Here is a 13,332-nt window from a genome sequence, read left to right on the forward strand (position 1 = left end):
TTACAAGTGAACCTCAAGGAAAATATTTAAATAAAAAGAAAAAAAGAATCCGTCATGGCCCCTTTAAAATGTCTGTGTCCCACCTTGAAATGCTGATTGTTTTTGTCTCAAACTGTCCTGACAACCTCAACCATATTAAAACAATTACAACCATAATCATTTCATGATTATTTGATCATTTAAAAATAATTTAAAAATAATTAATTAAGTTTACATGCACAAATTTTTGTTCATCTGAATGAATCCAAGCCGATTTCAGAGTCTGAAAGGTGTGTTTAACTATAAACTTTGCAATCCAATTCACATTTTCATGCTCATGTGCATTTATGATGCCCAGTCACCATGTTCAGAACTGGAGAAAGCCACTGCTATAATGGCTTGACGACGTGCCTAAAAGGAAAGCTGACAAATATGTCCGTTAACTGCACTCATCAAGCTTAACCATTCAACACTGTTATACAATAAGGATCAGACCTTAATTTATGGGAAATATAAGTTTATCAGTAACTAATATTTGGTAACCCTGTTTAACCCTTTTTGCTTTAAAAAATATATATTTATTTTGTAATTTTTTATTTAATTTTTCATGTTTATTTAATATTTATTGCTAGAAAAAAAAACCACAATAGAAAAAAAAAAGATTTGTTTAAAATGTTTCAAATCACAAATTTTGGCAAAAGGCTTGCAAAATTTTATTTTTCATACCCTCAAATATGTTTAGTGAACCTAAGGAGGACAAACAAAATTGTATATGAGCTTCTTATTAATTTTATATGAGGTTTGCAACTTGAGTTTGATGATCAGCATTTTCTAAAGGTTAACTGCCTCTCACTGACCAGGTCTTTAGGCCCTATTTGTGGAAAGTGCTTATCATGTTTGATTTAATCACTTCCATAGAGCTTGTAGCTTTGCCACCAGGAAAACCGAAATATTTGTCTCAACCTGACATCTTTAGACTGGCCTTTTCCAGCTTACACCATTACGCTGATCCTAGTAGAGGTAAAGAACTCTACGTTCACTCCATCTCTCTGTATCTCTCCTTCTTTCCACTGACATTTAAAGGGGAACCATCAACGAAAATCTGACGCTGTGTATACGAAGTCATGAGTCATGACATGTGAGTTGGACTGATCTTTGATCAGCGTGTCAGTATTCTTCTGCTACACTGATCCGGGAACAGATTCCTCAGACCCGAACGTGTCACTTTTACAAGACTAGACTAAGACCAGCTTGACCCGTCAGGTATTAACATGATCTAGTTTCATGTAGGAAACCGTTTTAATTTTAAAATTATTGCTTGTGGAATTAATTACTACTGATTTATGTGTAACAGCCTGTTTATGAAATGAGTGAATTCTTTGGCTGTATGTGGAAAAATATGAACCCTGAATCTTGTTTAGGCATTAACAAACACGGCAGGCCATGTGAACCACACACGAGCTTTGTTTTCTGTTTTTGGTAAATAAACCTGAGCTGTGTGGGTGCAGTGTGCACTGTTCATGCAGTGTGTTTTGTTGGAGAAAATGATCGTGTGTTATTAAGATATGTGGGAAACACCTCTCCTTGTGTCGCCTCACACAACGTAGCGCCTGCTCTCCTCCTCTTTTTGAAGATGGAGTGATGAGTGCTTTGCCTTCTCATTGGTCGAGAGGTGCTAAAAGATTTATAATCCATTTCTCATGTGGTGTGCGGTGCCTCATTTGCATATGGTTGCTATAGAGCTGCCGTGGTCTCTCCCTTCTCTCTCTCTCTCTCTCTCTCTCTCTCTCTCTCTCTCTCTCATCTCTCTCTCTCTCTCTCTCTCTCTCTCTCTCTCTCTCTCTCTCTCTCTCTCTCTCTCTCTCTCTCTCTCTCTCTCTCTCTCTCTCTCTCTCTCTCCTCTCTCTCTCTCTCTCTCTCTCTCTCTCTCTCTCTCTCTCTCCTCTCTCATCTCTCTCTCTCTCTCTCTCTTTCTCCATATTTCTTTCTTTCTCTTCCTGCAGAACCCAAACTGCCCGAAGGCCTCGCAGTCTGTGCAGCAGCAGCAGGAAACAGGCAAAACACACAGACCGCGCGCACCCTGTGCTTTTGTGTGTGTATAGTGTTTGTAAGCTACTGATCTGGCACAGTTAAAAAGTCAACATGCAATCAATGTTGACCCAGTTTTTCTTTCTTAATTCGCATCTGTGGTCTTAATGTGAGTGATTAATATGTGCATATTTAAAAAAACAAAAAAACATTACCAGTACAAAAAAAGGAAGAAAAATGTAATATTTCATTAAAATTGGTCCACCTCTGAAACAACTTTACTTTTTGACTGATGTCATTAATCCCTCTTATTCCTCTCCAACCTGCTATTTGGAGACTACTTTTCACAATCCAGGTAAATACATCACATTATGGAAAAGAAAAATGAGTTGTGAAATGTGAATGATGTTTAATGTTGAGTTTTTAAAGTTGCTACTATATGAATTAACCTCTAGTTCAGTGGTTCTCAACCTTTTTGACTTGAAGCCAAATCAAGTATCATCAATTTTTTTAAAACCATTTTTCAGGTTTAGAGCTTGGTTATTTCAATATATTAATGATTTATTATTTTAAATACTTATTGTTCATCTTGAGGCCCCTTTGGAAGTTTGCTGAGGCCTCCGACACCCTGGTTAAGAACTGCTGCTCTCTAGTCTAGTTCATTACTTAAGAATTATCCCTTGTCTTTAATGTTTTCTGTCTGATCATTATGAATACTAATAATATATTTATGCTATATACATTATATGCTGTATAATACAGCTCAAATGGCTTGATTTGTGTTTCTATTATATACATTAACATCAATTAATCCTCACAAACCAATATTTCTAAAGCCTTTGTAGAAACGATCAGCAGTATGATTTCAGCTTACAGGCAACATATTGTTAGAATAACAGATTAATGATTGCCATCATGAAAATCCTTTTGCTCATTTATCTCAATCACAATGTGGTGTAATGTCATTAAAACTTTTGTTTAATAACTATCAGGACGGGCAGATCTTGCAACAATCAACCTCCATGTTTGCGCCTATTGTGTTATTACTGTGGCTACATGACAGATACACCAGTCGCCACTGATGAGCACTCATACGCTCATTTAAGTGTGAGTGTGATGAGGCTGTATCTGAGGGGCGTAATTCTATTAGGTGGTGGGGGGGAACAGACAGAAAAATTGAGGCAGGGTTTGGTTCTCTCCTGGGACAGTAGACAGATTCGCCTAAAGACAAATCCATTGCAGACAGAAAACCTTTCTAACTTATAACACAGTCTGAATCATGCCATGTTTAATGAGTAAATGTGAGTTAGTGTTTAAGCTTACCCTAGGATTTTTTTAACACATTTTAATGCAACATTCTATCAACATTAAGCCTAACACTAAATCAAAGGGCACTGATTGGTTGATAGTCATGTTGTAGTTGTAGTTTTTAACAGTTTTTCTTTTTACGGTATAGGTTATCCGGACCACACGATGGCCTACCCCTAACCCGCCCCTAAACCTACCCCTCACTGGGGGTTAAGACCAATCATACGATGGCCTACCCCTAACCCCACCCCTAAACCTACCCGTCACTGGGGTTAAGACCAATCATACGATGGCCTACTCCTAACCCCACCCCTAAACCTACCCGTCACTGGGGTTAAGACCAATCATACGATGGCCTACCCCTAACCCCGCCCCTAAACCTACCCGTCACTGGGGTTAAGACCAATCATACGATGGCCTACCCCTAACCCCACCCCTAAACCTACCCGTCACTGGGGTTAAGACCAATCATACGATGGCCTACCCCTAACCCCGCCCCTAAACCTACCCCTCACTGGGGTTAAGACCAATCATACGATGGCCTACCCCTAACCCCACCCCTAAACCTACCCGTCACTGGGGTTAAGACCAATCATACGATGGCCTACTCCTAACCCCACCCCTAAACCTACCCGTCACTGGGGTTAAGACCAATCATACGATGACCTACCCCTAACCCCACCCCTAAACCTACCCGTCACTGGGGTTAAGACCAATCATACGATGGCCTACCCCTAACCCCACCCCTAAACCTACCCTTCACTGGGGTTAAGACCAATCATACGATGGCCTACCCCTAACCCCGCCCCTAAACCTACCCGTCCACTGGGGTTAAGACCCAATCATACGATGGCCTACCCTAACCCCACCCCTAAACCTACCCGTCACTGGGGTTAAGACCAATCATACGATGGCCTACCCCTAACCCCGCCCCTAAACCTACCCATCACTGGGGTTAAGACCAATCATACGATGGCCTACTCCTAACCCCGCCCCTAAACCTACCCGTCACTGGGGTTAAGACCAATCAGGGATGACTATACGGACTATATGGGACTAAAAGACACACGTGTGGTCCGGATAACCGTATAGTTCCCTTTTTACCGCTTTTAACTGTTGCTATAAAGTCTGGTTAATTCTGCAGCTTATTCTGGCTAAAGGCCTGTTCACACCAACACGAATGTTCAGCCCGAAATTCATGATTTTCGCATGCGATTTTGTCTGTTCAGACCAAAGTGTAAAAAAATAGTGATTCACTCTGACAGTAGATGGTGCTTTAAAAAAGCTGAATTAACCTGGTAACTCTGGACACAAAGCGGAGAAGAAAGGAAGTCAAACAGTATTTACATTCTTTCAAACAGCCATTCAGATGTTTTATATTCACTTTGGTGTAAACTTTGTCATATCTAGCATTGATTTTTTTTTCTAATGTCAACGCAGTACTTTGTAGACACCATTTTGTTTCTTAGCAAACTGACATATAAATTGTGCACCCCATATTCCTGGAAGTTGGCTTGCTCTCAGGTAGTCTGGTATTTTCACAAGTGCTCAGAAGTTTTGTGTGTATTAGATGCTCAGTGAACGTTTGTGGGCAATCTGTGGGTGTGTTGTCTGAGAGTCATGTCTTGTGTAAATCATGTTAATCTTTTCATTCCATTAGGCTAAAATACAGTTTTTCCCGTTCGAATAAAACATGTAGTAGATTTGAATTGGGTGAATGACCTTTTGTTTGTGTTTCTTTGTATGTGTGCAGGAGCAGGCCGCTGAAAGCGAGAATGAGGCCAATGAGAACATGGGGAGGGTTGATGAAGGTGTAGAAGAGTTCTTCACCAAAAAAATCATCCCTGATGACCCCCTGTGAGTACACAACACATACAAAAACACTCACGTATGCAAAACAATGTTAATACACAGATATTTTTCATAGAACTGGAATTAATGAGGGCAAATGATTAAAACATGATCTCTAACAAAAAAATATCCTTATCGGTTGTCAAAAGACATTTCCCATCATGCCTCTCCTCTCCTCGTGTTCAGAAAGCACCAGAGGGAGGAGCCCCTCATTAAAGCACAACCTGCAGAGCCCACGTGTGTCACAACCGTCCCTCCTACCACCTCCACTACAACCCCCATCCCCACCACAGCCCCCTCCAAAAACATTAAGAAGAAGTTTGGTGACTTTTTCGCTTTTAAGAAAGTCCGTGCAGGTCGAGGGGCCAAGGGTGACGGTGGTCCCGAGGGCAAGGCCAAAAAGACTTCAATAGCTGATCTCATCCGACCACTCCGGGAGGCAGCACGTGCAGAGAAAGAGCGAGAAAAGGAAAGGGAAAGAGAAAAAGAGAGGGAACGAGAGAAGGAGAAGGAGAGGGACAAAGAGAAACTGGATGAGGAAAACGTAGTCAAGGCGGCCACAACCACGGCCACCCCCACCGTCCTCACCATCACAGATTCCACAACAACTGCACCAATTAATGAGTACACAATGTCACCCAGTGGTCCTTCACCTGCCCCCACACCTGCACTGATCCCACCTGCATCCACTTCCGTACCTCCTGCCTCATCCCCATGCAAAACTGAAGAGGCCCCAATACTGTCCCCTGCTGCACCTCCTATTCCCACCAAAACACCCAGCCCGGTCCCAGGTGTGTCACCCTCAGAGCGGGAGAAGAGCCGGACCCTGGAGAAGAGTCGCACCCCAGATGGAGAGCGGAGGCCCAAACCCATCCGTCGCTCTCTCAGAGAGGGCAAATCACAGTCCCTCATCCTGCTCTCAGAGGTCTTGCCAGAGCAGGACGGCACAGCCACGCACGCTAAGGTAATTGAGCAGTGGTTCTGATTAAGCTAGACTAGATGTTAAATGAATGAAGATTATGTTTAAATGTTTAGAGGCCGACTACTTATATTTGTTTTATAGGTTAAATAGTAGGCCAATAACTGTGTCTGATCGGCTTATTTTTAAGTGCATTTTGAAAGTACAATGGCAGTACCATAGTACTTTTGGTGTCAGATGGTACACATTAAAAAGTAATTGTCTTATCTCTATTTTAGTTTTGTTTTCCAGTAACATAGATATAAAATAATCAAAAGAAATGTAAAACGATATGTAAAATATGATTTCTGTCTGCTAATGCTGAAGACAGTGAGTCAGTTTTAAATAGATTGGTCGCTGTTGGTTCCTACCCCAAAAGCCCTCTGGATGAGACGGTGCCATCATTTTTAGAGGTTCATATTGACTCTTGATCCATCTATGGCTGATCTCACATCCTAAAGAGGTCTCTGAAAAATAGTTATAGAAGTGTTTCTTGTTCTATTTGTAATGTTCTAAGAATTAAATTTCCGGATCATTGTGTAGAAACATGCATCGGAGAGCTCATCCAGCTTTGAACAGCGTCTCCATGTTATGCTTCACCGCATGGGAGTCACTAAAACATCTCCCACCGACTCCAAACAGATCCAGGTAAGTGTGGCTATTTCCCCTATGCTTCCAATTCTCTAACTAGGATGTTAGAAATTTGTCTATGCTACTTGCATGTTTTTGAGTAAACAGTCCAACTTGTTATTGTGAAAAACAATACCACTTTGAACTGAATTAATCGAAGAAGTCTGTTCTCTTCTCTGAAGACCTTTTAAACTTTATTAATGGTCATCAATAATTTACTGTTATTGGATTTGGTCCTGCATAAATGCCTCATATCAAGCAAAAGCACCTTTCCCCCAGTAATATACGCTTACTCTGCTAAAACCGCAGTATCAAAGTAATCTCTTGCATGAAAAAAAGGTGTAGGAGAATTAGAGATTATACACTTACTTCACTAGGCATCTGATTTAAACCAGTGTTATCCTCTTACAGAGCAAAGATGAGGAGCTGAGGAAAGCCAACTCTGAGGGTAAGACACATTATTCAGCGACAGTGTGTAGACCTTGTGCTGGGATGTGAGTATTTGTGTCAGCACATCTGAATTTTGACAGTGGTGATCTCAGGGTTTCTATAATAGGGTTTCAGGTGTGACTGCTAGAGAGTCACACGATGGTGTGGCATATGTGTGCTTCTAATGTGTTTAGGTCATTCACTGATTGTGAGACGCAAAATATAGTGACGTTTCTCTTCTTACCTTAATTCATGTTGCAAGTCTTTTTTTTTTTTTTTTTTTTTTTAAATCCTTTGGATTTATCATATGTTTATGTTAATATATCTATATACCATCCCTGTGTGTGTTTATGTGTGTGTGTTTGTGTATATTTAATCAAGTATATATTTTGTAAGTCTAGCTAAAGGCCATATGTCTGCACATAATTCTATGATTAATGCAAACAGCAAAATATCCAATTTAAAGGCAGTTTCAATTTCTGCAGGTTCTGCCCTGAAATCCTTTTCCTTAAGCTACTTTCGGTGTATTTATTCTTATGCATTAGCACAGCTCAGCATGTATTTGGTGTTGATGTGAAGCATTTTCTCATGGGTCTGTCAAGCCATTTCCTCTATTATTCAGTACACTTTGCTTGTTTTTTAGGGGCCATACTTGACAAACCTGAGCCTCCGCCTACATTTATGAAACCTCGCACAATGTCCACCTCATCAGGTAAGAAATTAATCACCCAGCTTCAGTAATTTTCATCGTAGTGATGACTTTTAAATTTACAATGAAACTGGAGCAGCGGCATTTTTTCGTATTGTGATGTACATCTGAGTGAAAAATGTAGGGAAGGGACATTGTTCTATCCATCAGTTTTTGATTGGACGGAGGAACATTTTAATGTGAATTTAAAATAAGGTAACATTCATTTAGTGAATTGATTTCATGCTGACTCTAAACCTCCTATTTTCTCCAGACACCAGGCGACCAACCCGAGTGACCCAGAGTGTTACAGACTTCCACCGTACAGAAAGGCCGCTACTTCCAGAGCGTCCTATAGGCCCGTTGCCCCCTAAACCGGCCATGAAACCCATTCTACTTCCCGGCAGTGAGGCAGCACGAACAGCCACGGTCACTCCCAAGATCCCCAGCCCTTCTCAGGATGGTCAGGCAGAGGTGTCCGAGACCATCCCTCACTCCCAGCCCCAGGAGGAGCCTCCGACCCCATCTCCCCGCAAAGAGACGCCTCCAGCCCCCTCGCCACGGAGGATCCTCAGCACGGATATCAGAGAGCGTGCAGAGAGAGCACAATCCGTCACTGAAGGTTTGCCTACCTGTCAGTCTTGTGGGGATGATGCAGCATGCAGGGTTTGGATGGCTAGTTTTCATGTAATGTGCTGTTGAAAATTAGTTTTAAGGGGATAATTCACCCAAAACTTGAAATTCTACGTTCTCACCCTCTTAATATTTTCTCACCTTCAAGGTGTCTGTCAAACTCCTCGCAGGTGAAAACGTAAAAATATTTTATCGGATGTGCCTTTCGTTTACACGGCAACAGCGTTTTTGGGGCTTAAAAACACAAAAAAGTGAAACCACTCTCCAGAGTGGAAATCTTAAAAACGCTCCACCATCGCGTTCCCGTCTAAAGGGTAAAAACGCTAAAGTCTGCTAGACAGTGAAGGCGTCGCGTACGTGTTTACATCACAGGCATGCACCAGTACAGGAAAATAACAAAACATTATCAAACTAAATTATAGCATTAATTTCATTGACAAAAAAACAAACAAAAAAAATCTGTCATTATTGAGCGACACGCGAAGAGCGCCGAGGGTTAAAGCAGCAGCTTTACCGTATTAAACATGAAAAACAGTGTCAGCGTCTCTTTCACTTTCAGTGCTTCACATTGCCACCTAGCCGCCTGGAGTGCACACTACATCCAATTTCACACACTTTTGCGTCACCATATGCACGCAGATTTCCCCCCAATAACGCTCGTCTAAACGCAGAATAAAAAGTGATAACGCAACGCCACTTTTGCGTTTTCTCTTCAGATCGTTTCCGTGTAAACATAGCCTTATTGAGGGCAAGATTATCAGTAAATAGTGACTTCACAAATGACTTGATATGTAGCGCATAAGTAACGTTGACTACTTTTATGGTGTTTCCTGCACCACTTTTCAGTGTTTAGGGCTATGGCTAATGAAATAATATTTTGTAGTGAATGTGAATTCACTTCCTTTATTGAATGGGATGCAGAAAAAAAACAAGAAATGTATTTTTTATTGAGTTGTCCTCATGGCCTTTATGCAAAAAATAACTATCAAATGTGACAAGTTTTGTCCAGTTCACAAACAAATGACTCATATGAACCAGTTCTTTTTAGTGAATCAAAAACAAGAACAACCAGGTTAGTCCAGTTCTCAAAACAAATTACTCTTTTGAGCCGGTTATTTTAAAGAATGGGTCTCTGGGTTGTTTCTTGGATGGATGGATAGATAGATAATGATATTTATTTGAATATCCCTTCAATTGATTGACAGTCTGTCTTCTATTCTGCTTCTTTCTTTTCACTTTGTTTCATGCACGCACTCACACTCGGCCTTCATGATATCCATCCCTGTCTAAATAAATTTATAATAATAAAGTAGGGCCACGTAATGACTCGAGTAGTGTCTGTTTTCATTCAACACCTCCCTCGATGGCTGATCTTAAAGCTCTCAGAGTCCGAGCACAATTCAGTTAGCCCTATCCCATCAGTAATTCAATGCTTGTGAGACTGATGCAGCAAATGGGCCCTGATGAAAATGCATTCATTCTTTTGAGTGTTTGTCCAAAATACTCTTTGTATCTCCAAATGTTATCTTAGTGCAATAACCACCTAAGTGAGAATATGAATATTGTGATAATGAGATAAGCTGAACATCCCCTGGCGGTGTCAAGTGTTGCGTTCGTGTCAGCATTTTCTGTGGACAGTGAGTAGTCTGTCATTTTATTCTTTATTTTCATTGAGTTCCACCCTTCCTCCATACGCCCTGATGCAGATATTTTTCTCATTTGTGAATCTGTTGTAAACGACCTTTTGATGTTCATAGCTGTGGCGCTACGCTCATGACATAAAGGGTCACCGGTTTGAATCCTGACTGTAATGTTCCCCAATTTCTCCCATTCATTCCCACCGTCAATCCTCCCTGTCCTGTATAATAAAAGGCATAAAACAGCCCTAAAAGACATTGTGCTGTATTGTGTTCATGTCTTTTATAAGAACGGACGCAGTCTGACCGTATTTCCTCTCATAGAGACCCTCCCTATTCCACGGCCCCGCATGAAGCCCTCTCCCCAGCGCCGTGCCGTGTCTGTCCATGAGGATTCACTCCTCCAACACGCCACCATGCTTGACCCTGAGGGTGAGCCTCTGATGTCTCACAACTGTCACTCACAATATGTCACCTTGTGTTTCTGAGCAGCGCTCTGAATGATTCCACACAAGTAATATGAGGGAGATGTTTGAAGAGTAATAATGTAATGCTGCTTTAACTGTCAATGTGACATTGATTGCACATTAAAGAAGATGTATTGCTAGTCAGTTGCAGGTATTATTAGGAGTAATGTGTCAAACTACTTTTTGGAGTCAACTAGCATATAGGCTAACACTAACGTTCAAAAGTTTGGTGTGTGTAAGATTTGGTAATGCTTTTGAAAGAAGTCTCTTATTCTCACCAAGGTTGCATTTATTTGATTAAAACTATAGTAAAAACTGTAATATTATATAATTTGTATAACATTTAATTTATTCCTGTGATAGCAAAGCTGGATTTTCAGCAGCCATTTTTAGTGTCACATGATCCTCTAAAAATCATACTAAAATTCTGATTTGGTGCTCAAGAAACATTTAGTTTCAGTTGTGCTGCTTAAAGGAATAGTTTACTTTACAAATTTTTTTTGTCATTTACTCACCCTCAAGTTGTTTCAAAACCTGTTTGAATTTCTTTCTTCTGCTGAACACAAAGGAAGATATTTTGAAGAATGTCTGTAACCAGACAGTTCATGGACCCCATTGACTTCCATAGTAGAAAAAAAAAACTACTATGGAAGTCAATGGGACCAGTTAACTGTTTGGTTACCTACATTCTTCAAAATATCTTCTTTTGTGTTCAGCAGAAGAAAGAAATTCATACAGGTTTGAAACAACTTGAGGGTCAGTATATGATGACAGAATTTTCATTTTAAAGTGAACTATCCCTTTAAGCCTGTAGACTAAAAGCCACAAAATGTTGATTTCATGTGGTCTTTAAAACACAAAACGCATTCTTTTTTGTTTGTAATTGTTTTGTTTTTCATTTTGAAAGCAACAATCGACTGTATGTCACTTTTCAATGATGGCAGTTGTTATTACGGCCTCTTTCAGAGCTGAAGGCTGCGCTGCCAAGGCGGCAGAGGTCACCGGGGGGGAAGCGAGTGAACCTGGGGGAACTGACGCCCTGCTCAGAGGATTTACCTGAGGGTGAGGAAGGTGAGCGGAGGAAGAGATTAACTCCACTCCGACACCATTATATATACAGTTTGTGCAGAACTTCCATTAGACATCTTACTAACGTGCTCATCATGTGCATTCACAGTGAAATCTAGGGAGAAGGAGGACAGCACTGATCAGACGGACAGCACAACAGTCACAAACAGCAAATCAGAGCAGAGCCCATCCGGGCCCAGCGAGCAAGTGACCAACCAGGAGAGGAGCGAGACAGTCTCAGAGGAGCACACAACGCAGGGAGAAACATCAGACCAAAGAACTGAATCCCCCTCACCTGAGACACACATGGACTGACCCTGCGCAAATCTATTTTCTATGTGTACCTTTGCCTTGCACGCCAGATTATGTACAAAAGAATGAATTATGAACAAATGCGTTTAAAAAAAAAAAGAAGAGTAAATCAATACCTATACTTGTTAATAATGATTAAAAAGTGAATTCTGTTGTGTCATTACGAGTCCTGACTTTTTTCATGGATATCAACACACTTCCCTTCCTCAACACAGCTTCCATTTGGTGCGAATCAAAGCGTTAGCCGGTGTGATTTGATTAAACTTACCTACATTACAACATGTAAAAAGAGAGTAAATCTAAGGGTATGATATATTTTGCAGGACCTCTATCTATATGAATTATTGGCAGAGCTTTTTAGCTCCCTGCATATGTTTGGAAAACATTTATGTAACCCTAACGTGTATTACATCACATATGGCTCTACACCTGATATTGCAATGTAAACCACATTGAAACATTTACAAGGTCTACAATGGCAAAAGCTTGATAGGGACATTAAATCATGCAATAGTCATTTTTGAGATCATAGATGACCCCTTATTTTTATAGTTGTATATTACAACCAAATATATAAAACATTATGACCAGTCTTACAGGTGAAGAAAATATCATAGATAATCCTAACAAGGCCACATATTAAGGTATGGGTAGAATAGATGGTAAGCAAACAATTAGTTCTCATAATAATCTACATGTTGGATGCAGGAGAAATGGGCAGGAATAAAGATAAGCGATTTAAACAAGGGCCAAAAATGTTATGTCAAGTCGACGGGGTCAGAGTATATCTGAAATGGTCAACAGTCGTGAGAATTTACCAACAGTGGTCCGAGGAGGGACAAACCGGCGGCAGGGTGTTGGGCGCCCAAGGCTCATCGATGCACGGGGGCAATAAAGGCTATCCCGTCTGCCCTGGCACAAGTTGCACAAAAGTTTCATGATGGTTACGGGAGGAATGTGTCACAACACAGTGCATCACACTGATGCGTATGAGGCTGCAAACCAATCAAGAGTGCCCATGACAGGGGTCACACAGCCGAAAGCGCTAACAATGGGCACGCGTTGTCAGAACTGGACCTTGGAGCAGTGGAAGAAGGTCGCCTGGTCCAATGAGTCACGTTTTCTTTTACATCATGTGGAGGGCTATGTATAAATGTGGAAGTGATGGCAATGGGCAATGTTCAGCTGGGAAACATTCATGAGGTTGTAAATTTGACAACATTAGGCATGTGGTCATAATGGTTTGGCTCATCTGTGTAGTGTGTACATTTTTATTTTTAAAGGTAATTATGCAAAGTGATAACGCTAAAATCAGTGTTTTCCAAACCTGTTGGCATAAAAAAA

The 13,332-nt window shown here is 40.9% G+C and overlaps 1 protein-coding gene across 4 annotated transcripts in view; it reads left to right on the top strand.

The window, feature by feature from the left end:
• The window catches only part of carmil2 (capping protein regulator and myosin 1 linker 2), a 37,509-nt gene extending 25,361 nt beyond the window's left edge, over nucleotides 1-12,148 (top strand). Inside the window, exons 32-40 of one of the 4 annotated variants that reach the window (XM_079621408.1) lie at nucleotides 5,069-5,172; nucleotides 5,353-6,130; nucleotides 6,668-6,772; nucleotides 7,166-7,202; nucleotides 7,827-7,895; nucleotides 8,146-8,493; nucleotides 10,466-10,573; nucleotides 11,575-11,670; nucleotides 11,786-12,148. In XM_079621408.1, the coding sequence (XP_079477534.1) occupies nucleotides 5,069-5,172; nucleotides 5,353-6,130; nucleotides 6,668-6,772; nucleotides 7,166-7,202; nucleotides 7,827-7,895; nucleotides 8,146-8,493; nucleotides 10,466-10,573; nucleotides 11,575-11,670; nucleotides 11,786-11,991 (1,851 nt within the window). In that variant the 3' untranslated portion in view covers nucleotides 11,992-12,148. Of the gene's footprint in view, nucleotides 1-5,068; nucleotides 5,173-5,352; nucleotides 6,131-6,667; nucleotides 6,773-7,165; nucleotides 7,203-7,826; nucleotides 7,896-8,145; nucleotides 8,494-10,465; nucleotides 10,574-11,574; nucleotides 11,680-11,785 lie in introns of all 4 variants that reach the window. The other 3 variants (XM_079621407.1, XM_079621409.1, XM_079621410.1) reach the window with 3 other exon arrangements.
• Nucleotides 12,149-13,332: the final 1,184 nt, after the last annotated feature.

This window comes from Phoxinus phoxinus (genome assembly GCF_949152265.1).
Source record: "Phoxinus phoxinus genome assembly, chromosome: 8".
NCBI lineage: Eukaryota > Metazoa > Chordata > Actinopteri > Cypriniformes > Leuciscidae > Phoxinus > Phoxinus phoxinus.